At 55.7% G+C, this 25,746-nt stretch overlaps 1 protein-coding gene and 1 long non-coding RNA gene across 3 annotated transcripts in view; one reads left to right on the plus strand and one right to left on the minus strand.

Moving 5' to 3' along the window:
- Positions 1-20,988, minus strand: part of CLEC18C (C-type lectin domain family 18 member C) — a 36,460-nt gene extending 15,472 nt beyond the window's left edge. Inside the window, exons 1-5 of one of the 2 annotated variants that reach the window (XM_043495197.1) lie at positions 20,533-20,988; positions 19,107-19,198; positions 10,833-11,066; positions 9,475-9,572; positions 32-153 (exon numbers count right to left, since the gene is read on the minus strand). In XM_043495197.1, the coding sequence (XP_043351132.1) occupies positions 32-153; positions 9,475-9,572; positions 10,833-11,066; positions 19,107-19,198; positions 20,533-20,662 (676 nt within the window). In that variant the 5' untranslated portion in view covers positions 20,663-20,988. The remainder of the gene's footprint in view (positions 1-31; positions 154-9,474; positions 9,573-10,832; positions 11,067-19,106; positions 19,199-20,532) is intronic. The other variant, XM_038368931.2, reaches the window with a different exon arrangement.
- Positions 20,776-25,299, plus strand: LOC122456333. Its single transcript, XR_006275197.1, has 3 exons — positions 20,776-20,856; positions 21,944-22,304; positions 24,142-25,299. It is a non-coding gene; the product is annotated as an uncharacterized LOC122456333 (long non-coding RNA).
- The last annotated feature ends 447 nt before the right edge of the window (positions 25,300-25,746 follow it).

The raw sequence follows: 25,746 nt of genomic DNA on the forward strand, positions 1-25,746 counted from the left end.
GGAGCAGGGCAGGGGGAGAACTGGCACTCACCACACAGTCCCCCGCTGTGATCCCATGACTTGAAGCATCCGGAGCATCCTGAGGTGCAGAGCGAACACCAGGCTCCTTTCTTGTAAGGGATGATCATCTTCCCATTCATCTCCCAGTTCCCCCTGGGGGCGGAACAGACAGGCCTGGAGCCGCAGGGCCAGGGCCCCCAGCGACTGTCACAGGTAGGCCCCGGGGCACTCTGCCTTTCCAGCCCTGCCCAGGGGCCATGTGGGTTATCCCCAGGCAGCTGGCCCTATGATATGCAAGGGCCCACATTGCAGTTGGAGGTTCAGCCACAATTTCCCACCTCCTCTGCTTCACCACTGGAGCTGGGCGACCAGCTTGTGAGCTGCAACCAGCCCCTAATGCTTAACAGAAGGGCGTATAGCATCTTCTGCCCAGGCAAGGCTGGACAGCTGATTAGCCCCACCTACTTTCTGCTCCCAAGGCCCGCCTACTTTAATTATAAGCCACACCCACCATCCTCTTCCCGGGGACCAAGTTTTATCTTCTTTCATTGTAAGCCCCACCCATCTTTTACTTCCTGAGTGCCATGCCCCACCTAGTATTATTTTAAGCCCCACCTATTTTCTACTTCCATTGACAGACCCTTCCACCCACCTTCTACTTCTGTAGGACAAAGCTCTGCCTATTATTATAAGCCCCACCCACTCTCTACTTCCATTGACAGATCCACCCACCTCTTTCATTGTAAACCCCACCCATCTTTTATTCCCTGGGACCAAGGTCCTCCCACTTTCTGGTGCAAAAGTTGCAGATCTCTCAAGACATCCAGATAGACTTATGTGTAGTGCTGGAGAAGAGCCGGCGGTTGTGGTACATGTAGGTACCAATGACATGGGAAAGATAGGAGAGAGGTCCTGGAGGCCAAATTTTAGCTTCTAGGTAAGAGATTAAAGTCCAGGACCTTCATGGTAGCATTCTCTGAGATGTTCCCAGTTCCACGTGCTGAGCCAGTTAGAGAGGCAGAACTGCAGAGTCTCAATGCATGGATGAGACGATGGTGTAGGGAGGAAGGGTTTAGATTTATTAGGAACTGGGAAACTTTTGGGAAAGGGGGAGCCTATACAGGAAGGATGGGCTCCATCTAAACCAAAATGGAACCAGATTGCTGGCACTTAACATTAAAAAGTTCATAGAGCAGTTTTTAAACTAAGAGCTGGGGGAAAGTCGATAGATGTGGAGGAGCATGTGGTTCAGTTAGAAACATCCCTTAGGGGAGGATCTACTAATGGAGATTCTCTATGTCCTAGTAAGGAGGAGAGGATGGAAGATGATAAATACAGGTAGGATCTGATAAGAAAGTCAAATGAAAAAAAATCCCATTCAATTACACCATGTAATGGCAGACAGCTAAAAAGGGACTTTTTAAAGTGCTTATATACCAATGCTAGAAGTCTAAATAATAAGATGGGTGAACTAGAGTGCCTCGTATTAAATGAGCATATTGATATGATAGGCATCACAGAAACTTGGTGGAGAGAGGATAATCAATGGCACACAGTAATATCAGGGTACAAAATATATTGGAAGGACAGAACAGGTCATGCTGGTGCGGGAGAGGCACTAAATGTGAAAGGAAGCTTAGAATCAAATGAAGTAAAAATCTTAAATGAACCAACCTGTACCACAGAATCTCTATGGATAGTAATTCCATGCTCTAATAATAAGAATATAGAGGTAGGGATATATTATTGACCACCTGACCAGGATGGTGATAGTGACTGGGAAATGCTCAGGGAGATTAGAGAGGCTATTAACATAAAAAACTCAATAATAATAATAATGGGGGATTTCAACTATCCCCATATTGACTGGGTACATGTTACCTCAGGGTGGGATGCAGAGATAAAAGTTTCTTGATACCTTAAATGACTGCTTCTTGGAGCAGCCAGTCCTGGAACCCACAAGGGAAGAGGCAATTCTTGATTTAGTCCTAAGTGGAGCATAGGATCTGGTCCAAGAGGTGAATAAAGCTGGATCCCTTGGTAATAGTGACCATAATATAATTAAATGTAACATCTTTGTGGTGGGGAAAACACCACAGTGGCCCAACACTGTAGCATTTAATTTCAGAAAGGGGAACTACACAAAAGTGAGGAGGTTAGTGAAACAGAAATTAAAAGGTACAGCGCCAAAAGTGAAATCCCTGCAAGCTGAATGGAAACCTTTTAAAGACACCATAATAGAGGCTCAACTTAAATATATACCCCAAATTTAAAAACACAGTAAGAAAACCAAAAAAGTGCCACTGTGGCTAAACAACAAAGTAAAAGAAGCAGTGAGAGGCAAAAAGGCATCCTTTAAAAAGTGGAAGTTAAACTAAATCAGAAAATGATTCCGGGGTGTACGCAAGACCCCAGGTGTCACTTACAAGGAGGTCACCAACCTGCTGGGGGAATATCTCCGTAAGTGGTGGAAGGGCACAGGGACATGCAGAGGACATGTATAACCTGGTGGGGTTGGAGCAGTTGTTTGACATCTGCCCTCCAGACCTTAAGATGTGGTTAGTGGACCGGAAGCCTAAAGATGTGCGCAGTGCAGGTGCACTGGCGGATGAATTTGTGGACAGCAGATTGGGGGGAGGAGGGAGATCCACATCAGGGACTCAGAAGGGGAGTCACCCAGAGACTTCTCAAAGGTGGGACTCCAGGAAGCCCAACTCAGGGGTGCCCATGAAGGCTGGGGCAGGCCCCCCTTGTGGGATTTGCGAGACCTGAAATGTAATCACTGTGACCAAAAAGGACACAAGGTGGCACAATGCCTGAAGATGAAGGAAATGTTGGCCAAGCCTGGGAGTGTCAACTGGTTGGTAGCGCACCCAGAGGGGGCACCACTAGTTCAGGGGACTGCAGTCGACATGGCAGGGCCAGGGGGAGGGGACCACCAGGCCAGGCCAGCAGGAGAAGGTGGGGCTCCAGTTTCAGGGCGTCGGTTCTCAATCCACCAGGTGAGTGTGGGACAGGCCCTGGGGGACAATTGCCACATCATCCCCATTGAGGTGGGAGGAAGGAGTGTCCAGGGGTTCTGGGACATGGGCCCAGAGGTGACACTGGCTCCGCCGGAGGTGGTGGACCCAGACCAGCTAGTGCCTGATTCATACCTGATCCTAAGGGGGGTATCGGGCCCCCCATCAAGGTGCCTGTATCAAGAATACATCTGAAATGGGGGGCTAAAGAGGGCCCCAATGAAGCTGGGGTGCACGATCAGCTACCCATGGAGGTACTAATGAGTAATGACTTGGAGGATTGGCCAGATGGCTCTCAGAGAGCCCTGGTCCTTACCTGGAGCCAGAGCCAGCAAGGGACACCCTGTCCCAATCCAGCAGTGTAGGGCTGAGGGAAGCGAAGCACTGAGGGTAGGGCTCGACAGGGCTGGGCCTGAACCTCTGTCCCAAGGTGGGGAAACTGAGGCACAGCCAGCCAGAGCTGTGGCCCCCAACCCTGCAGCAGAATTCCAGACGGAGCTGTAGGAGGATTCCTCCTTAGAGAAGCTGAGGGCCCTGGCTGGCCACAGCGCTGCCGGATCCCAGGGGGAGGACCACTGGGAGAGATTCCTGTGGGAGAAGGGATTCCTGTATGGGGAATGGGCTGTCCCAGGGCAAACTGAACCTTGGAAAGCCAGGAGACAGTTAGTGGTTTCCCAGAGGTACTGCCACAGGTTGTTGTATTTGGCCCATGATATTCCCCTTTCGGGGCATCAGGACATCCAGTGCACCAGGCAGAGGCTGCTGCAGAACTTTTACTGGTTTGGGGGTCTTTGGCGCAGTCTAACAGCATTGCAGGTCCTGTGACTCCTGCCAGAGGATGGGGAAGGTCCGGGATAAGTGTAAAGCAGCTCTGAGACCATTGCCCATCACAGAGGAGCCTTTTCAGAAGGTGGCCATGGACATAGTGGGGCTTCTCAGCAAGGCAACCTGGGCTGGGAAGAAATACATTCTGGTGCTGATGGATTTCGCTACGCACTACCCTGAGGCGGTGGCTCTGTCCTCGATCAAGGTTGTTTTTCGCAGGAGTGGGTGGATGAGATTCTGTGGCCTGCGCTGTGCAGGAGGTCGGACTAGATGATCAGAATGGTCCCTTCTAACCTTAGTATCTATGAATCTATGAATCTAAGGTAGCCACTGTGGCAGATGCGCTGCTGACCATTTTCAGCAGAGTGGGATTCCCCAAGGAAGTCCTTACAGATCAGGGGTCCAACTTCATGGCAGCCTTGCTCCAGTGCTTATGGGAGAAGTGTGGGGTCCAGCACACCTGGGCCTCAGTGTATCACCCTCAGTCCAATGGGCTGGTGGAGAGGTTCAATGGAACTCTAAAGATGATGCTGAAAACATTTATGGACCAGCACCCACAGGATTGAGACAAGTATTTACTCTACCTGCTGTTCTCATACAGGGAAGTGCCTCAGGAATCCAAAGAGTTCTCCTTGTTCGAGTTGAGAGGAGAGTGAGGGGACCCCTGGACTTGATGAGGGACGAATGGGAGGGGAAGGCCTCTCCCGATGGAGAATCGGTGTTGAAATATATTCTGACTTTCCGGGACAAGCTCACTGAGTTCATGGGCTTGACCAGGGGAAACCTAACCAGAGCCCATGGGAAGCAGAAGATCCGATATGACTGCTCAGAGCAGGCCCGCTCCTATGCCACCAGGGACCAGGTGATTCTTCTCATCCCCATGAGGAAGAACAAGCTGCAAGCTGCCTGGGACAGGCTCGTCAAGGTCATCAGACAGATAAATGAGGTGAACTATATGGTGGAACTGTCCAACCAGGCACACAGCCACCGGGTGTACCATGTCAACATGATGAAGCCGTACTGGGACAGGGAGAAGTTGGTACTGGTCATGTGTGGGCAGTGGGAGGAGAAGGGAGAAGATCGCCTGGTGGGCCTCTTCCCTGAGATGGGTGCCAGCCCCTCACTGGAATCAATTCCCCTCTCTGACCAGCTAACCCCTGCCGAGCAGGCTGAGATCAGAGAAGTGCTGCATTCATACCGGCAGCTATTCTCCAACAGGCCTGGGCTCACTAAACTCGCTGTTCACTGGCTGGAGACAGGAGCCAACCTTCCCATCAGGTGTTCACCATTCAGGGTCACTGGAAAAACAGCCCAGGACCTGGAGACAGAGGTCGGAGACATGTTGGCTTTAGGGGTGATCCAGCCGTCCTTCAGCCCCTGAGCCTCTCCCGTGGTGCTGGTCCCCAAGAAGGACGGGTCAATCTGGTTCTGTGTGGACTATCGGAAGCTCAATGCCATCACCGTGTCCGATGCCTACCCCATGCCTAGGATCGATGAGATCCTAGACAAGTTGGGGAGCACCCAGTACCTCACTACCATGGATCTCACCAAAGGCTACTGGCAGGTACCTTTGGACCCAGAGGCCAGGGCAAAGTCTGCTTTCACCACCCCAATAGAGCTCTTCAAGTTTCTGGTCCTGCCTTTCAGCCTCAGGGGGCCACATTCCAGCGTCTGGTGGATCAGTTCCTAAGGGGGATGGAGGACTTTGCTCTAGATTAGGGGAGGCCAACCTGTGGCTCCGGAGCCATATGCGGCTCTTCAGAGGTTAATACATGGCTCCTTGTACAGGCACCAACTCCGGGGCTGGAGCTACAGGTGCCAACTTTCCAATTTGCTACAGAGTGCTCACTGCTCAACCCCTGGCTCTGCCCCAGGCCCCGGCCCCACTCCACTCATTCCCCCAAGACCCCCGCCCCTTCCCTTGAGTCTGCTGCGCCCTTGCTCCTCCTCCTCCCCCAACCCGAGCCTCCTGCACGCCACAAAACAGCTGATTGTGGCGAGCGGGATGTGCAGGGATGGAGGGCTAGGTGCTGATCGGTGGTGCTGCTGGAGGGTGGGAGACACTGGGGGTAGGGTGGGGGGAGCTGATGAGGAGGCTGCTGACATATTACTGTGGCTCTTTGGCAATGCACATTGGTAAATTCTGGCTCCTTCTCAGGCTCAGGTTGGCTACCCCTGCTCTAGCGTATATTGATGATATCTGTTGTCTTTAGCCAGAAGTGGGAGGAGCATGTGTCCTAGGTGAAGGGGGTGCCGGGTTGCCTCCAGGATGCAAGTCTGACAATAAAAGCTGGAAAGTGCAAGGTGGGGATGGCAGAGGTGTCATACCTGGGCCACAAGGTGGGGGGCGGCCACCTAAATCCAGAGCTGGCCAAAATGGAGGCAATCACAGACTGGCCTGCTCCCCAGACTCAGAAACAAGTCCAGCCTTTCATTGAGATGGCGGGGCACTACTGGAGGTTTGTGCCACACTTTAGCTCCCTGGCAGCTCTCCTTATGGAGCTTTGTAGGAAGGGCAAGCTGGACAAGGTGGTCTGGACCGAGCAGTGCCAGGGGACTCTCTGTACACCGAAGGAGACAATCATCCAAGGCCCGGTGCTTTGACAAACCCAGACTTTGACAAACCTTTCCCGGTGTTCACTGACGCCTCAGACACCGGGCTGGATGCAGTGCTGATGCAAACCGATACTAAGTGGGAGATACCCCATCATGTATCTGAGCAGGAAGCTGCTGCCCTGGGAGCAGCACTATGTGGCCATAGAGAAGGAATGCCTGGTCATGGTGTGGGTCCTTAAAAAGCTGCAGCTGTATCTTTTTGGGAGGTGCTTCACTGTGAACACTGACCATTCGCCCCTGACGTGACTTCACCAAATGAAAGGGGCTAATGCCAAGCTCCTGAGATGGGGCCTGCTCCTCCAGGGTTATGACATGGAGGTGGTCCATGTGAGGGGCAGTGCCAATGTTATAGCCAATGCTTTATTACAGGGTGGGGGCCCTGAACTTCCCCAGGTCATGACTAAGTGACTCTGCTCAGTTCAGACTCGAAGGGGGGAAAGATGCGATGAAATGGGGGGTTTTCTTGTTGTTTTCAATGGTTTGCATGCAGAGGGGGTGGGACTCTGGGTGTTACTGGTTTAACGAGGTGGTGGGAGAGGGAGTTTGTTGTTACAGAGGGCCAGCAAACAGCCTGGAGAATGGATACCCCAGTGACTGGTGACCTGGTGACCGGGAGGCACCGCTGGGAAGTCTCAGCCAGTTCTGGCCAGTGGGAGGACAATGGGCTGTAGGGAGAGGACCCGGGTGACCTGATCAGCTGGTTCCAGCCAGAGGGGAAACAAAGGGCGGATGAGAGGAGAGGCTGAGAGGAGAGGAGACCCATGCGGCCTGTTTACCTGGGAGAGAAGACACAGGACAGAGGCGGGACTTGGGGGATGGTGATATCGGATGCCCAGCTGGAAGGAGGGGGTCTCAGGGCTGGGAGGGGAGAGTAGCCAGAGCCCACCTGGAGGCTGGAGAGACCAGATGTACTGTCCTGAAGGAGGCTAGGCCTGAGGCCCTGAGAGTCTCCCATGCTGTGTTCAGATGCTCAATAAACCCTCCTGTTTTACGCTGGCTGAAAGTCGATCGGTCTAGAGATCAGGGTCGCATTATTTCCTCTGGGTTTGGAGGCCCTGGAGTTCCAGAGTGAGAGGACTCCCTGAGGGGGCCCAGGGCAGAGACAGGCATACTGGAGGCTCAGAGAGGTGCGGTTCCAGAAGGTGGAGGAGCCTACGGCCTAACCCCCGAGAGAGGGTGGACCCCGAGAAGGGCTGTTGCACTGAAAGGGGTTCCTCCCAGGGACTGTACGGAGCTGAGAGAGGGCACAAGTCCTGTGAGTCCGTAACAGATGTCAATTTTTAAAAAGGGCATCAGAGGTGATCCCAGCAATTACAGGCTGGTAAGCCTGACTTCAGTACCAGGCAAACTGGTTGAAACTGTAGTGAAGGACAAAATTGTCAGACACATAGATGAACATAATTTGTTGAGGAAGAATCAACATGGTTTTTGTAAAGGGAAATCATGCCTCACCAATCTGCTAGAACTCTTTGAGGGGGTCAACAAGCATGTGGACCAGGGGAATGCAGTGGCTATAGTGTACTTAGATTTTCAGAAAGCCTTTGACAACGTCCCTCACCAAAGGCTCTTAAGCAAAGTAAGCTGTCATGGGATAAGAGGGAAGGTTCTCTTATGGATCAGTAACTGGTTAAAAGACAGGAAACAAAGGGTAGGAATAAATGGTCAGTTTTCAGAACGGAGGGAGGTAAATGGTGGTGGCCCCGAGGGGTCTGTACTGGGAACAGTCCTATTCAACATATTCATAAATTATCTGGAAAATTATCTGGAAAACAGTGAGGTGGCAAAATTTGCAGATGATACAAAACTACTCAAGATAGTTAAGTCCCAGGCAGACTGTGAAGAGCTCCAAAAGGATCTCACAAAACTGGGTGACTGGGCAACAAAATGGCAGATGAAATTCAATGTTGAAAAATGCAAAGTAATGCACATTGGAAAACATAATCCCAACTATACATATAAAATGATGGGGTCTAAATTAGCTGTTCCCACTCAAGAGAGATCTTGGCGTCATTGTGGATAGTTCTCTGAAAACATCCACTCAATGTGCAGCGGCAGCCAAAAAAGCGAACAGAATGTTGGGAATCATTAAGAAAGGGATAGGTAATAAGGCAGAAAATATCATAATGCCTTAATATAAACCCGTGGTACATCCACACTGTGCAGTGTGAATACTGTGTGCAGATGTGGTCGCTCCATCTCAAAAAAGATATATTGGAATTGGAAAAGGTTCAGAAAATGGCAACAAAAATGATGAGGGGTATGGAACGGCTGCTGTATGAGGAGAGATTAATCAGACTGGGACTTTTCAGCTTGGAAAAGAGACAACTAAGGGGGGATATGATAGAGGTCTATAAAATCATGACGGGTGTGGAGAAAGTAACTAAGGAAGTGTTATTTACTCCTTCCTGTAACACAAGAACTAGGGGTCACCCAATGAAATTCATAGGCAGTAGGTTGAAAACAAACAAAAGGAACGCACAGTCACCCCGTGGAACTCTTTGCCAGAGGATGTTGTGAAGGCCAAGACTATAACAGAGTTAAAAAAAACCTAGTTAAATTCATGGAGGACAGGTCCATCAATGGCTATTAGCCAGGATGGGCAGGGATGGTGTCCCTAGCCTCTGTTTGCCAGGAGCTGGGAATGGGGATGGATCACTTGATGATTCCCTGTTCTGTTCATTCCCTCTGGGGCACCTGGCACTGGCCACTGTCCGCAGACAGGAGTCTGGCTGTTCTGATGTTCCATTATAAGCCCCGTCTACTGTCTGCTGCCGTGCTGCAAAGCCCTGCCTACTTCCATTATAAGCCCCACCCACCAAGTTTCTATGGCATTCATATGGCCTGCAGCCCGGGCTGGGGTGAATGACATGGGGTGGGGGTGGGGGCTGTGGTGTGGGCTCACTGGGGCTGCTGGGGGAGATGAGGGGGGTGAGCACATGGCCTAGGTGCCTGCCAGGTGGGAAGGGTGGCAGGTCCCACCCAGGCTGCCCGTGCGCATGCCGAGGGGCCTTACCCCGGGGAGTAGGCGCAGACGAAAGCTTCTCTCCTCTCCTGGCCCTCGATGCAGGCATGCTTCCCGCAGCCCAGCCTGCTGGAGGTGGCCCAGACCAGCTGCAAGAGAGACACGGTGCAGGCCTCAGCACACCTGCCCAGCCTATGCCCACCACGACGGGGGTCACCCCTCCCCACGGCTGCAGGCACAGTGCCAGCTGTGTGGGGGTTGGCAGTTTGCTTCATTAAGTTGCCAGCTGTTGCTGGGTGGCTGTAAGGCTGGTGATCGCTGCCCACCGGGTCACATTGTGAAAGGCTGGGAAAGGCCTATGGGGAGATTCCCCCCACCACCACCCCCACTATTAAACTGGCAGGCCAAAGAGTCTCAGCCCAACGCTCTGCAGGGAGCCCAGATAGCCAGTGTGAACAATCGTCTCGGGACGGGATGGGGGATAATTGGTGTCTGTATAAGATGAAGCCCTGAATATCGGGCCCTCTGGTCACACTACTGGCATCCCATGGCCTGGTTGGATCCACCCCAGCCACAGCTTGTTCCACAGAGCACTGAGCTCCCCTCCCTTTAGGGTTGCCAGGGATTGTCTTGGAGTCTCCGGGAATTAAAGAGTAATCTTTAATTAAAGATTATGTCATATGATGAAATCTCCAGGAATTCGTCCAACCAAAGTTGGCAACCCTACCTCCCTTCCCTCCCCTGGCCTGGGAAAGCCCTGCTCACGCCCTGGCTGAGGAGGGGTAGGGCATTCTCAGGTATGGCCCAGCCTCTCCCCAGACCCCGCAGCTCTGGGCCCAGCCATCCCACACGAACAGTCCCATCTCTAGCTGCTTGCCGGAGGGTCGATTCCCTCCCCCTGCCTGCCTCAGGGATGATGTGGGCATATGCGGGGTCCAGGCCTCCCACAGGGCCTCACCCACATGGGCAGGGCTGGAGGCCTCTTTGTCAGGCCCAGCATTACCAGCGCCACCTGTCTCTGAGCAGCCAGGCCCTTCAGGCCCTGCTGGCTTTCCCCGTGACAGAGGACAGCAGGCGGTGATGGTTACTAGACAATGACAAACAGAGTTAGGTGCATTTTCATGACCCTGGCAGCCATGGGGCCGGATCTTGGGCAGCGATGAATCCCTGCAGCCAGCAGTGGCTCACCACACACAGCTGTGCCAGTGTGCCTCCATCCTGACCTGCAGGCCACCTGCTCCTCCAGCCCTGGGCTACCTGGAGTGGCCCAGTAGCACCCAGTCATGTGGTGGAAGTTCTGATCTACACACAGGGAACTGTTCTCACTGTACCAAAGTCTCACTGTGGGGCATTTGCTGGTGCCCGGCACTCCCGGGGAGGAGACAGAGCTGGGCCCATTGCTGGCTTACCTGGGTGTAGTGGCTGCAGGTGGCGTTCTCCATACACTGTGCTGCGTGATAGTTGTAGCTCTGTCCCTCATTGAACCACAGCTCCACCACAGTGGCAAAGCTGGCTACCCCTGCAGGGAGCAGCTGGGCATTCCAGCCCACATGCTGGGCGTGGTGCGGAGGGTGGGGTAGGGCCCCCACCAGGCAGCTGGCTGCTCGCTCCTGGGCCAGCTGGGCCAGCTTCTCGCTCCAGTCCTGTCAGTGCAGAAAGTGAGCGTTAGCGTGCAGAGCCTCCGGGGGCACCAGGGCCTGGCCAGTACGGTTTCCGCGGGGGCCTCGGGTGCTGGGTCCATGGGTGAAAGGAGATGGCCCAGATCTCTGCCCCACCACCACTTGGACCTCGGATCTGCTGCACTGAGGCTGGGTATCAGTCCTGTTCCACCACGAGCTGCTCCTTACAGCTGGCGGGAGAGCCCAGGCTCTTGCTGATCAGATCCGGGGGGAGGCAAAACCAGATCAGTGCGGCCACGTTTACAGAAGTGGGCACTGGTATGTTGGGCCCAGCTTGAAACACCTGAATCTCCCGCTGGCTGCACAGGGGAGTGCCCCCGGCAGGCTGTGAGGGGGAGCGCCCTCCCAGCTGGCTGCAAAGGGGGAGCACCGCTGGCTGGCTGCAAGAGGGAGCTGCAGGTTCATATCCCCTCTGCAGACCAGACCCTCAGTGGCTCAGGCCATGCTCCTTTCCAAACTGCTTGCCTCAGTCCATGCCACGAGGGGTGCCGTGTGCCTCATCTCCCTCTGCTGCAGCTGGCAGCACAGAGCAGCGTGACTCTTCAACACCAAGGTCAGGCCCTTGCCCACCTGAGACTGCCCACGATAGCCACTGAGCAGCAGGTTCTCCCGCAGGCTTCGGGCTCGCCAGCACTGCTGTGCCCCTGCAACTGCTGATGGCTCTGAGCACCAGGGGCGGGCAGGAGCTCAGGGCCAGAGCTCAGCAGGTGCCAGGCAGCTGAAATCCAACTGGGGCCTGCTGAGGATCTGACCCTCTATGCCCACGCGATGGGCAGGGGACACACCAGGGCCAGGACATGCATGTGGTGACTTTCCAGGGGCTGTTGTGGGCAGTGGGGCAGGGACGGCGTCTAGCCCTGGCATCAGTGAGTTCAATGTCCAACCCCTCAAGGTGGGCTGGATCCGGCGGCCCCTGCCTGCATGGGAGGAGGAGGATGGCACGCAGGGGTGGGAGGAAGACCAGGCAGTTGTTTGTTCCCAGGCAGAAAAACATCTTGTTCCAGATGGTTAAAATTGCAATTTCCATGGCTCTCAGGGAAGCCGAAGGGAGGAGGAAATGACAGAGCTCTCACAGGCCAGGAGCCAAGCGCCGTACATGGGAGCTGCGGTGAGTCACCCTCCCACACCACTGCCAGCAGAGATGCCAGGCTCCCAGCCCCGGGATGGGGAGTGGCACATGGGAAGCCCATGGGATCCTTCCACCTGACCCTGGGGGGTAGGAGGTGGGGTAAAAGGCCCTGCTGGGAAACACTCCTGCTCCTCAGCCCCAGAGCTGGGCATGGGCAGAGGGCTTGATGGAACACCCTCGAGGACAAGGGTGGCAAGCAGGAGAGTTCTTCAGGGACAGAGGGCAGGGCAGTGCTAGCGCATTGGAGTTAACTGCACCTGCTCAGTTCAGTCCTGGCCCTTTGAACCCCCTGCGGGCACAGTGCTAGTCAGTGGAGGTTGCCATGCAGAGCTACAGGAGTTTTAAAGGGCTAGCTGTGGACTAAATCCTGGGGAACCGCCATATTCTTCACCCCTCTCCTCAGCACTGGGAAGGCATGGCTCCCTGACACTCTCGCTTTTCCCTTTTCCATTTACCGAAAGCTGATCCTTGCCCCCTGCCCTGGCCCGTGTGCTCCTAATGCAGAAGGAGAGCCCAATGCTGCTGCCCCCTACAACTTCCTAGCGACTCTCCCGATGCCTGGGGGTTAGCTGAAAGCTCCAGCTCCTGGAGTCAGGGACTATATTGAGACTCTTGCTTTGCGTTAAAAAAACTATGTTTCCAGCCCAGCTGGCTGTGGGGAAAAGCTGGAAAACGGGAGGCGGGTGACCGCAAACGTCTCCAACACCAGACAGCAAAGAAACAGAACCTACCAGTTATTGCTTTTTAAAAAATCACTTGCCTTTTAAGCCAATTTCATGATTTTTTGAGGCTAGACTCCTGAGTCCGGAAAGCTAGGGGCTGGCAATGCTAAGAATCACCCAGATGTGCGTTAGCTTCCTGATTTGTGCATCCTAGATGACAGCGGATTTGGGCTCAGCATCCCCCCGGGCACAGCCAGAAGGGGAAGCAGCCCAGATGCTTGTTTTGGTAGGTCCCACAAAAATGGCAGCAATTTTCGTTTCTTAGCAACAGCTCGGTTAAATGACCGTTAGCAAACAGCCAAGCTATCCGCTGGTTTGCTCCTGCCAGCGTTGAGAGTAATGGCAAAACTCCCAGCTATTGCCATGCAAATAGGATCAAGCTGAACAAAGCCACCTATTAAACCTGCCTGGCTCCTGCTAGCTTGTCACCGGGCCATGAGACACCACCCCACATCCTTAAAGGGACCGCACCACTCCTGCCTGGGGCCCTTTGCCGTCCTGTTTCTATATGAAAAATGGACCCACCCATGCCCTATGTGCACAGACTGAGCAGAGTGGCCTGTGCAACATTGGAAACAGGCCATGGTTGCCTCCGGGTGCTCCGTGAATTTATGCAGAGCCATTCAGGATGACAAGGCCTGATCTGGAAGCCCAGGAGCAGCAGCCAGTGGGTCTGGCGCAGAAGCGAGCTGTGGGGAAAAGCTCCTGGCGCGCCAGGTGGAGAGGGGACCACCCGGGCTGGAGTGATGGCCCGTTTCCTCCCTAGACCCATGTGGAGAACTGGGGGAGTTTATTATCCTTGAAGAAACCAGCTGTAAAGCACCCCCACCCACTCACCACTCAAACTTCCCCTCTCCGCTGCCTGAGTTAAACCAACTCCATTAATTATTGCTAGCGAGGTGCCAGGCTGGGAGGACAAGGAGATTAATGGCCTTTTGTTCCTGAGTGCTGCCCTTGCCTGCCCAGCTGTGCCAGTCCCAGTGCCTGCAGCCCCCAGGCACTCCCTGCCCATTGCCCAGTCACCCCTGGCTGCCCCAATCAGCACACTGGCTGAGGAGCAGGGAGAGGTCAAGAATAGGGGGCTGGAGCCAGATTTCAGCCTCCCCAGAGGTTGGGTGTTCAGAGATGGGGGTTGCTTGGACCCATCATAGACCTAGGGACAGATTCACAAGCACTCAGCACCCAGCATGCTGGGCTCGTGAAAATCTGTCCCTTTGTGACCAGTGGCACCATTCAGACCCAGCCCCGCTGGGTCTCTGAACCCCTTCTAGATAAAACCATGGGCACTGGGCTCGGGCTCCTCTGCTCTCAGAAGTGACTCAGTGTCTCCAGGCAAAGGGCAGTGCTAGGATGCTGGCGAGGGGCCAAACCACCCTGCAGCTGCTGCTGCGGGACCTGCAATGCCCTGGTGCAGGCCTGCAGGGGGATGGAATATTTGCTTTTCAGTAAGGACAAATCAGCTGCCAGGCTGTGCCGGTGGCTGGGGGTGGCTGCCACTGTCCTGCCCCACTTTTTGGGGGTGGGACAATTCTGAGAATCAAGCTAAAGAAGAGGCTGGGAGTCCCCTGCTTGGGTCTGTCTCCCCCGCTAGACCCTGCAGTGCTGGCCAGCCAATGCTACTCCCTTGCACTGGCAGGCTCAGTCCAGGCACAGGCCTGCCCACACATCACCACCCCCTCCACCTGCCACCCCCTGCAGCATGCCTGGGGGGAGGAGAATGGGGAGCCAGTCTTGCTGCTAGGGGTCCCAAGAACTTCCCCCCAGTAAGAGCTCTCCTCCCTCATGGAGGAGTCTGCATTTAAAGATCGCCCCATGCCAGCCAGAGACGGGCAAGAGCTAACCCCAGCACCAGGCGGTGCAGCTGGTGGAGTCTGGAATCCAGATCGGCCCATCCTGCAATCCTGGAGCAACCAGGATCTGGAGTCATCCTGTGTGACTGAATCCCACTGTTCCCCCAGCCCAGTAGGATACAGACCAGAGCAGTGACCCACTTGCCCCTACCTTGGTTCAGACCCTCTGCCATGCACAGCAGCCCACCCAGCTTCGGTTCATGACTAGGATAGAGCTGCCTGGCGTGCTGCAGCCACAGTGACTGGATCCAGGGCTCTTTCCCCCCTCAGCCAGGGCCTTGTGGGCTCACCGTTTCTCTGCTGGTTCCCTCCCGCTGGTGGTGGTGGGTGGGCGCTATTGACCAGGCCAGGAAGGCTTCTGGTGCAGCGGGTAAGAGCCTTGGCGTGGGCCTGTGGCTCGACCTATGGAGAACCTTAGGCCATGCATGCAGAACGGCCTTTTACCATCATTCAGAGCCAGCCAAGCTCCGTCAGCCCCCGGCGGTTCTGGCCCCCGGTGCAGACAGGACCACGTCCTGGGACCAGGCTAAAGCAGCCCTGGGCTTTGGAAATGGGACCAGCTCTCGTTTGATATGTTACCATGGGACTATTATTAAATGTTACGGGCTGTGGCTGGGCTTGTCAGGGGCTTGGCATCCCCACTGGAGGCCAGGTTATCACACTTGCTGTGTGCCTGGGCTGCAGGCTGGGAAATCCAGCCCTTCCCTAGGTGCTGTCACAGGAGAGCTGGGGAGAGGCCAGTGCACCTGTGACTTGTCACTCACCTCCCAGCTGGGCTAAAGAGAGAGCACCTGGGCCTGAGACCAGGAGAGCCAGAGCAGAGACAGAGACAGCTGCAGAGAGCTGCCAGGGCTGCTTGGGAGGCCCTGGTGGAGAGAGCTGGGTTCAGCACAGAACCGCTGGGGAGAACTGCCCCAAGCTGGGGCCCTGCTGAGTGAACGGCCTGGGCAGTTGCCCCTGAGCAAAAGGGAGGATCCAGGTTGGTCAGGGGAAGCCAAGGCTGGGTGCAAAGGGATGGGCCTGTCCTGGCCAGGGATAGGACTCCCAGGCAGTGGGGGCTCGAGAGTAAAATTTGGGGAGCTCTCTTGTGGGATACCTGCCCTGGGAGCTGTGGTGGAGTCGGGAGACCGGTCACTGTCCGCAGGGAGGCCTGGAGAGCGGGGCCTGGATGGGGCTCAAGGAACTGGGAACGCAGCGTGGCTGTGAACACTGCGGAGTGGGAGGCACTGGCCCTGGGAGGGGAATGGGAAGAATGGTTGTACCCTTATATGGTTCCTGTGGGTTTATCGAGAATGGTTTTACTGCCTGGATTTGGGGGGATTCCTGCACTGGTGCATGTGAATAGATTATACCCTGAGGTGGGCTTTGTATCTGGCACTGAGAGACCGCTTCTTTCATGGGCAAACAGAAGGAGAAACTGAGGCAGGTGCAGGAGGGTACCCTGTGGGAGCTGAGCACTTGGAAGTCTGGCCCTGGTGTCTTCTGGAAATCTACCTGATAGGCCCAAAGCATGCTGGGGTACATGCTGTGAGGGACAGCTGGGTGTCCACAGGGGCATGGGCATGGGTGCGGCTCAGGCTGGCTGCCCAAATGCGCGTGCTGGGGTGGGGTAGGATTGCACTTGGGGCATTTAGGCCAAGTGGCAGACATGCTGCTGGTAGCTCAACATGGCATGACATGGCCCTCCCAGCTCCAGTGCCCATGTTCTCCCTGTGAGAGCAGGCAGGTGGGCCTGGGGTGCTGGTAGCAAGAGCTGGCTGCCTGAACCTGCCCCAGGCGGATGGCCGGGGGCAGGGCTACTGCTTGGATTTGCTTCCTGCTGTTGCTGAATTAGGTTGCCAAAGGTGGTGCCCTGCCTGGGTGACAGCCAAATGACCCCTTCCGTCTGAGGGCCCTATGCTGGGTGATTCTCCCCCTCCCCTTGTGGGACGTCTGCATCCCCTATGCCTCAGCCGAGCAACAAATGGGGCCGCAATGGGGGCAGAACACCTCCCAATAGGTGTCAACTATGGGTCTCCCCAGGGCCCATCAGCCAGGCCTGCAAGCATCCTCAGTGCCTGGCCAGGCAGATACTACCTCACCCTCGCCAGCCAGTGTCCCAGGCACCCAGCTCCCTGCCCCAGGGTTTGCAAGCAACATACTCAGCCTGTGTCAGTAGCAGCTGATGTACCATGGTTTCCCTCCTGCGGGCAGGGCCTTACCTCCCACTGAGTCACCCAGGGGTCCACCTGGGCCCACCTCCTGCCCCATCGGACCAGCCTGAGAGGCCCCTAGTCCCATGTTCCACCAGAGCGGGGATGGACCTGGTGCTGCAGAGGTAGGAGAAGGGAAGAGCGAGATGCACCAGGACAGTTCCCGTCCGCAGCGTCCCATGGAGGTGGATGTTAGACACTCCATTGAACCAGGCCCAACGTTCTGATCCCAGACGTACTGGTAGACAGGGACCATCATGGGGGCTAGACACAGGCAGCTGCTGCATGTTGTAGCAATCCAGCCCTGGGCCAGCGCTTGAACTTCCTCCGGGAGGCCAGCCCCACCTCGGGCAGACCTCTGGACCAGACTGTCCCCAGCCACACTCAAAGCCATGGGGGTGGGGAAGGGCTCTCTGCTTCCTAGCAGGGCATTGTCCCTGCTGGCCGAAGGGAGAGTGCTGTCCATAGAAAAGCCACCCCCAAAGTGAATGGCTCCCCCCAGGGCTCCCTGGGAGACCATAGCTAGCTGCAGCCCTGCCCTGATGCCCTGCTTCATTGGAGCTGCCCGAGCAGTGACAGCATCAGTAATCTCCTGTGCTGTCGGGGAAGGTGGGAGGGGAAGACAGAAAATGCTGCATACAGTTTGGTGCCCTCACGTAAGTGCTGCTGCCTGGACTAGGGCAATGAGCATACTCCTCGGCCCAGCTCCAGCGTCTCCACTGTGCAGTGAGCCCCACGCAGGAGCAGAGAGAGCAGCCTCAGCCCCCGGCCATGGGGAGGGGAGGAGAGGAGAGCCACAGCAGAGGGCCCAACACCTGACATCTTGCCCTTGAGATATGCCGGCTACATCTGCGTGGTTCTAGTCTGGCCAGTGCCTGCTCCCCAGGACCCAGAGTGAGAGCCCCCAACTGAGTGACTGAGACAGGTTTGCTGTTTTGTCCCATGGGGCCAGCCCAGCCACGGGAGGGAGCCTAGTCCATGGGGCTGGCTGTGACATGCAATTTATTCAGTCTGGGAATGAATCCAGCTTGAGTCTGTCAGGCTGCCAGGTGGAGAAAACGACCTCGCTAGCTGCTACCTGAGCTCGTTTGCTCTGGAGTCACTGTTAGTCTTTGTGTGTGTCTGTCTCTATGTGTGTCTGTCTGACTCTGTGTCTGTGAGGCTGTGTGTCTGTTTGTGTGTCCTGGTACCACTCTGAGCAGGGTCACCCCTCCAGGCTGCTCATGAATGCACCCGTGGTATCTGGCTGAACAACAGGCTGGTCTGAAATGTGCAGCTTTATTTCCAACTGTGCTGCCAGGAGCCGTGTGGGCCGGTGGCACTAGCTGGAGGTGACCGTGGGCAGGGAATCAGTTCAGAGAGCTGGTGCTGGCAAGGGGCTGCAGAGGGCAAGGCTGTGTGGGGCCCCCTAGGGAAGGTCACCCCTCCTGGCCAAGGGGCTAGACCTCTGGAGGGGGGTCTGTGGTAGCTGAAGGGAGCGGAGGGAGGGGGGGAGGGGACGGGACACCATGCAGCACAGAGACCCTCCCTCTTTCCGCTGTTGGCCCTGACTCTCTGCTGCCCTGCCTGCCCTGGAGCTGTGGGTTCAATGGGAGGTGAGCAGGCTGGGCAAGCCCTGGACCTTGTGCAGCTCAGCCACATCTCCGTGGAGTCCTGTGCAGGCTGGCACACGGTGGCAGAGGGGGGGATGTTTTTGATTCCTGTCTGTGCCCCACACCAGGGTTCAGCCATGCCCTGCCCGCCCCCACCCAGGCCCCAGACTGGCAGTCCCAGGTCCACTCTGCAGTTCTGTCTCATGCTCCTGGGCATAGCAGAGCCCGACAGAGCCTGGGGAGAGCGCAGGCGGGCATGGACAGCCAGGCCCTGGGACTCTGGGCGTGAGCACTAGCCAGAAGGGTTCAGCTGTTGCCCAGTGCCAGGAGCTGATCTGACTCCTGCATTCTCCAGAGGATCCCCCAAAGTGCAGTCGCACCCTCCCCTGAGGAGGTTGATGGGGTCCCCTGTTCAACCTCAGTGCGTCTCCATCACCAGCAGCCTGACCCCAGGACCCTGCTGGGCCCTGCTGCTCCTGACCCATGGGGCTGGGAGCGAGCAGGCAGAGTGGGACTCACCATCCTCTGCATGTTGGCAGCGGGCGGCTGGACTTTGCTCCGCAGTTTGTTGTGCAGCGAAAGCAGCAGGAAACGTTCCTTCACGCCTGGAGCTGGGCAGGGGGAGCAAAGCAGGGAGTCAGGGAACATGAGTTCGAGAGAAGCCCCCGGTCCCCAGCAGAGCATGGCTGGGCTGGGATCCTGCAGTCAACTCTGGGAGTTGCAGCCTCCTGGCCCAGGACACCTCCATCAGCAGCAGCTCACGAATCCAAGCCAAGCCCGGCCCCAGCCCCTGGCTGGAGGGTAACCCTGCAAACAGCCAAGGAAGGGATACGGGTCTCCATGGTGACACGGGGAGAGAAGAAAGCCTGGCTTTTAGTGGAAGACAAAGCAGTCAAGGCCTGCAAGCCACTGACACCAGCTCCAGAGCCAGCCCGAGCGTCTTGCTGCTTGGGTACAAATAGGGCGATCCACACCGGGCTCTGGCCCCCTGGCTTTAACTGACAAAGTGCTGGGGCTGGGCTGCGAACGCACAATGAAAGGGGCGGGGGCGGGAGAGAATAGCTAGAGAAAAGGGAGAACTAGTGGCGTCCTTGGGTGCTCTCGCAGCATGTTTGCTGGGGTGTTTCTGGGATCACCCACACGGTCCATGGGGGGCTGACAGGAAGGGCAGGGGGAGCTCTGTATCCCTGCTGTATCTCAGGCACAAAGCAGAGTCCTGGCAGGACAGCTCCACCTGGTTAGCAGCGCCCTTTAGAAAATCGTTCCCTTTTTCTTGGCACCTGCTGGGTAAAAAATCTGGCCCCAGTTGTGGCCCCCTTGACTGGGCCTGGCCATGTGGCTAACTGCCCTGCAATGTGGCAATCAGACCCTGCGAGCAAAGAGATTGCAAAATGAAAATAATATTTGATGCTAATGATTGAAACCCATGATCTGTTTGGGTACAGACAGGCTGGGGACTCTCCTCCAGCCCCGATAAACCCTGGCCGTGCCCTGACTCCCCCCACAAGGGAATGGATTTCCCCTGGCCTGAGGTTTGGACTCTCGTCAACGACCGATGTTACAATGTGCTGCTTCCCTCATTCAGCAGCTCCAAGACCTTCCCTCCCACCAACAAACCATCCATTAACCTCACTGTGCAACAGACCCTTCCCTGGTGTAAATAGGGGCCACCACAGCGGCGCCGATTTACTTCACCTGGCCCAGCAGAGTGAGGGTCTGATGCTGGAGAGTGCTGAGAGCCCTCAGCTCCCATCAGCTTCCGTAGAGGCGGAGGGTGCACCAGGAGGCATAGTGAGCACTGGGTCAGCACTGGCTGCAAGGATATATATTGATGGGTTTCCCAGGTCCAAGATCAGATATGTGCCCCCCCACAACCAATTTAGCTGGTGCTGGAAAATCTTGACCAGCCCCTTAGTCAGTTATTTCAGTGGAATTTGTCAGTTACCTTGCTGCAGCGGCACCAGGACGGGCAGCTTCTCAGGGTCTTGGTGTACCTGGAACTCCCCCAAAGCAGAGCCCAGCAAGCTGCAAGCCAGTGCCAAGAGCTGGCACGCCGACATCCGTTTATCCTTCATGCAGATGGCTCTGTGCTCGCTTCTCCCAGGTTAAGGGGCAGATCCCCATGAAACAGGAGTGTTGTGCCACGCAGTTATCCTGGGCTCCTGCAGCCCAGGCTCCGGGATGTGTCTCTCTCTAGCTGCTTCCAAGTTTTGCTCCTATTCAAAACTTCAGACAAGCACTGCTGGGCGGTTAAACAAAAGGGGGACTGGTGAGTAATGGTTCTGTCCAGATTCTTCCGCCAACTGCTTGCTAGCATGAAAGGAGAGACAGCTCCTGTGCAATCCTCCCACATAGGCCCCCCCGGCCTGAGCCCTGGCGCTGCACAGCCCCTGCTAATCATTGGAGCATTATTCTTCGTGTAGATCCGCACAGGGGCAGGCTGATTGGGCCGGGGAACATTCCAAAGGGGCGGATTAATGAATGGGAATCTCCTCTCCCTTTATGCTGCGCTGTTCTCAGCTCATGCAGCTTTGTTTACCACCAACCCGGCCCCCAGGGTGTATGTGCCTCCCCCTTCCCTTACCCCTCCTGTGCTCTAGTCAGTGGCTAGTTGGGTGACTCCAGGGAATGGGGTTTATCATGATCCTGCTAGGGGCTGAGGGCCCTCAACTCCCACCCGTGTAGGACCTGGTTTGTTTCCTGGGAGCCTCACCCCTGCCCTTGTTCTGCCCCATAAATTAACCTGCTGGAGCTAGCTGGAGCTCACGAAAGCTTATGCTCAAATAAATTTGTTAGTCTCTAAGGTGCCACAAGTACTCCTTTTCTTTTTGCGAATACACACTAACACGGCTGCTACTCTGAAACCGTTGGGAAAGTGACCCATGGCAAGGAGCCATGGCGATGCAGGGAGGTTACTAGGGAAAAGGCCGGTTGCAGACCAGGGGGACGTGCTCTGCTGGGACTAGACACGGGCGGGGAGGGGAGAATCTGTTAAAATAACATGCCCATTGTACAGATGCCCCAGGGACATGTCCCAGAGTGGCAGGGGGCTGCCAACCAGCAATTGGTTAGCACTCCACATGCAGTGGGGAATTCAGCCCATCCTTGGGAGTCTCATCCTGTGTGGCTCAGCACAGACGGGGTGCTGTAACACACACTGCCCACTGGAGTTACACTTACAAGTAAAATAAATAAGACAAAGCGTGGGAGGGGAAACTGAGACATGGAGAGGGGAAGGGGCATGCCCAAGATTGCCTAGCAGGTTGGCTGAGCTGGCATAGCATCTAGCCCAAGTCACTGGTCCACAGCACTGGCTCTTTGGAAGCAATAACTATCACCTCATCCTTTGCCTCCAGTGAGCTCGGCAGCCCACCCAAGCGTTGGAGAACGAAGCTGCCCAGCCACTGTGGGAGGGGGAATCTGCTGGAGAAATGGAGGCACAAGGACAGAAGGGGCCCAATGGGGCTACAATACCCCTGAGATTTCCACTGGCCGGGCGAGGAGACGCTGAGGGCCTGACTTCCCAGCGGTGCTCGTCAGCAGAGAGAGCTACTCAGCACCTCCAAAATCAAGTCCACGCTGCCATCAGTGAACTGGCGCCCCCAGAGTCAGAAGCCACCACTGAAGACGCTGGCCTCCGTGATCTCCCCAGCATCCCGTCGGCAGGCTACGCGGAGCCAGGCCTCCTGACTCCCAGCCTGGGGCCTCGATCACAAGGTTCTGTGATTATCAGAGAGCAGAGGGCTAGGAGAGACGCTGAGCCCCTGGGGCACCCCATCACCCACTACCACTGGGCCTTCAACACCCCGGCACCTGGGAACGTCAAAGCTGCTGCATCTGAACCCTGGACTCCCTTGGGCCAGCTTGTTGGCTCCTTGCAATTGTCCCTCGGCCACACAGCCACCATGCTCCCCTCCATCCTTACCACCTCCCTGTGAGTGAGGGGGGGCGGGAGCTGCGGGGGGTGGAGCAGGAGGCAGAGGACCGGCCTGAGAGGGAAGACGAGAGGTTCTGTGCTGGCTCTAAGGCGGTGGGACATGCAGGGCTTGCCACCTTCCCACCGGAAGGGAGGAAGCTGGTTTGGGGGAGGCTGCATGGAGGTTGGAGCTGGGGGGCAGAAGGGACGGGTTCAGTGCCTGCGGCCAAGGACAGAGCCCTGAGGGACACCAGCAGGGGCAGAGGTGCTGTGAAGGGAGACAATGGCCAGCAAGGTCGGAAGAGAGCCCAGAATCATGGGAGCCGGGAGAGCTGAGGAGGCCCCACGGCAGCGAGGGGCAGGTGGTGCTGCGTGCAGGGTGGTCAGTGTAACCGTGGCAAGGACTGACTCTTCCCCCAGGAGCCCAGATCTTTGCTGAGGCAGGACGTTCACGAGCACGGGGCAGCTGGGTGTTTCCAGGCAGGCAGGCTCTAGGCTAAGTTCATTGGAGGAGGGTCTTCACACAGGATTTTCCTTGCGTGATAAGGTCTCCTGCGTTGGCCTGGGAGCTGCACACCCCCCACCCCTCGTGTCCTCATCTACTGCCCATCAGCGCCTGCTGGGTCAGAGCCAGCTCCTACTGACAGGGCATCCCACAGAAAGACTGGCCCCCAGCAGCATGACAGAGCAAGGCTAATGGCCCACCGGAGGCCAGGGACTGAGAGGCAGCAAATGGCCCTGTGTCTCTGCCAAGCACGGGCAATCCCATGGCAGGCTTGGGAACGCAGTGTTGGCAGAGACGTGTGGGCATCCTGTTACAAAATGGGGCTTGGGGCCTACCCATTTCTGCTCCTCTTTATGGAGCTGCCCTCATGCTGCAGGGGGTTCCCCGCAGCACAGGATGAGGGGGCCACCAGTACACAGGAGGGCTGCCAATGGCTTGGCTCGGGATGGTGGGGTCTAGCCTCAGCTGCCCTACAGGTGCCCACGTGACAACCTGTTCTAAAATACACTCTGCACATCTCTCAGACTCAGAGCCATCATGGCCGGTCATCTCGGGGCTTTACTAACTTTGGGGTGGCTTCCGGGTTCCCGGCTCGCAAGAACGGCTACAAACGCCTAGTGAAAGGGTCATGAAGTGAGCAACCCTCCCAGGAGCCCCACATGGCTGCAATCCATGTCTAGCCAAAGAGAACCAGGCTGTCTGTCTGGGTCCCTGTAACATTCAGTGCAGCTGATCCCTGCCTCTTCTCTACCATAGGGAGAGCAATGGAGTTTTCCTATCAGACGCAGACCTTGCCTGCTGCATTGTTGCCCCTGGGCAGACAGCTGCATGACACCCTGCCTAGTGCCCGTCTACAAGGGAAGAATGTAGCTACCCTGGGTATTCCATTGCACCCTGGCACCCTGTGCCCACTGCAAGGACCATTGTGCCTTTCAGTTGAAGATCTAATGATAGGGAAACTGAGACAGAGAGAGCTCAGTGACTTGCCCAAGTCCATGCAGTCAGTCAATGGCACTGCTGGGAAAAGAATCCAGGAGTCCTATCCCTGGGTTCTACAACCTGTAGATGACACTCCTTCCAGATATGCCCTGCCCCACCTTGAATCACCAATTCCTTTCTCTTAATTCTCCCAGGGAAAACCAATTCCACTGCAGCAGCGGCTCCCAGCCACAGTGCTGTGTGAAGAGAAGGAAGACAGAAGCAGGCGCTGCCACACGTCCGTGTCCATATGGTGACCTGTTTTACCCAGGGCCCTAGACACTACAGGTCCCCGAAGCTGTAGCATTTGCCAAAGAATCCATCCCTTGCTGCAGAATTTGCCCCGGAAGCTACTGTCTCCTCTACAAGAAATGCTAGGCAGTTCTACAGCTGGTGTGATTGCCATGGCTCCATTGGTGCCAATGCTAGGCTGCTGTAGCCCAGCGGCGTGTCGGGCCTACCTTTCTAGCTCTTGTGGTTGATGCCAACACTGTTAGCTGTTTCCCTGTTGATCATTTTAGCAAACAATCCAGCCAATGTGTTTATCTCACAGTCCCAAAGGCCAGAGTCCAGACAAACTGTTTCCCTAAGCCTCCAGCTTACCCCTGTCGGCTTCCGGAAGGCCGTGGTGTGTTTTAATGCACAATTCTGCAGCCCCGGGCAAATTCAAACTCACAGGGCAGCGTGAAACCAGTCGACTCGAGTGGCAGATTAAACAACAGGAAGGAGACCCTGCTGACTGTAGCATTAACTTTCAGATGGAATCTAATTGACATTTTCCTCATTGGCTGGTGCAGAATGAGCATCACCCTTGCTGCACAGCGTACGGGGGGCCTTGCTTTTAGGTACCACGGCTAAGCCATGGAGACTGAAAACGTGAACACCAACACTGGCTTGTGTCCAGTTTGTGTTAGGCACTCTGGCACCTGCAGGGGGCACTATTCTCTCTCCTATACCACATGCAGCTGCCCAGACGCAACTTGAGCAGCCTGTGAATGTGTTAGTTATTTCCCATTGAATAGACAGTGAGCAGCACCCAGAGGGCATTGGGCAAGACACCCCAGCTGAATCCCTCCCATCCCATGTGGTGTCCAGTGCTCCTTGGCACTGAGATGAAGCTGGAATGTTTTCAGTCTGGGCTGCAGGGGGTCAGAAGCCACCAGTGTAATGATTGCCTGGACTCTGATCATGCAGGGATCCCCCAGCCTGGCTTGAGAGGTGTCAGATCCCAGAAACCCTCCAATTCATGCCCATAAGAGGCAGATACTTTCCTATTCATGTCCCTGTGTTTGGGCCTGGAGTAGTGCTTTATATGAACTGCACTTGGATACAGGTTTCAGAGTAGCAGCCGTGTTAGTCTGTACTCGCAAAAAAGAAAAGGAGGACTTGTGGCACCTTAGAGACTAACAAATTTATTGGATCATAAGCTTTTGTGAGCTACAGCTCACTTCATCGGATGCATTTGGTGGAAAATACAGTGGGGAGATTGATATACACACACAGAGAACATGAAACAATGGGTTTTATCATACACACTGTAAGGAGAGTGATCACTTAAGATGAGCTATTACCAGCAGGAAGGAGTGGGGGAAGGAGGAAAACCTTTTGTGGTGATAATCAAGGTGGGCCATTTCCAGCAGTTAAGAAGAATGTTAACTTAGGCTTGAATAGAGACTGGGAATGGATGAGTCATTACACAAAGTAAAACTATTTCCCCATGTTTCAGAGTAGCAGCCGTGTTAGTCTGTATTCACAAAAAG

The sequence above is a fragment of the Dermochelys coriacea genome, chromosome 12 (assembly GCF_009764565.3).
Source record: "Dermochelys coriacea isolate rDerCor1 chromosome 12, rDerCor1.pri.v4, whole genome shotgun sequence".
In the NCBI taxonomy this organism is placed as follows: domain Eukaryota; kingdom Metazoa; phylum Chordata; order Testudines; family Dermochelyidae; genus Dermochelys; species Dermochelys coriacea.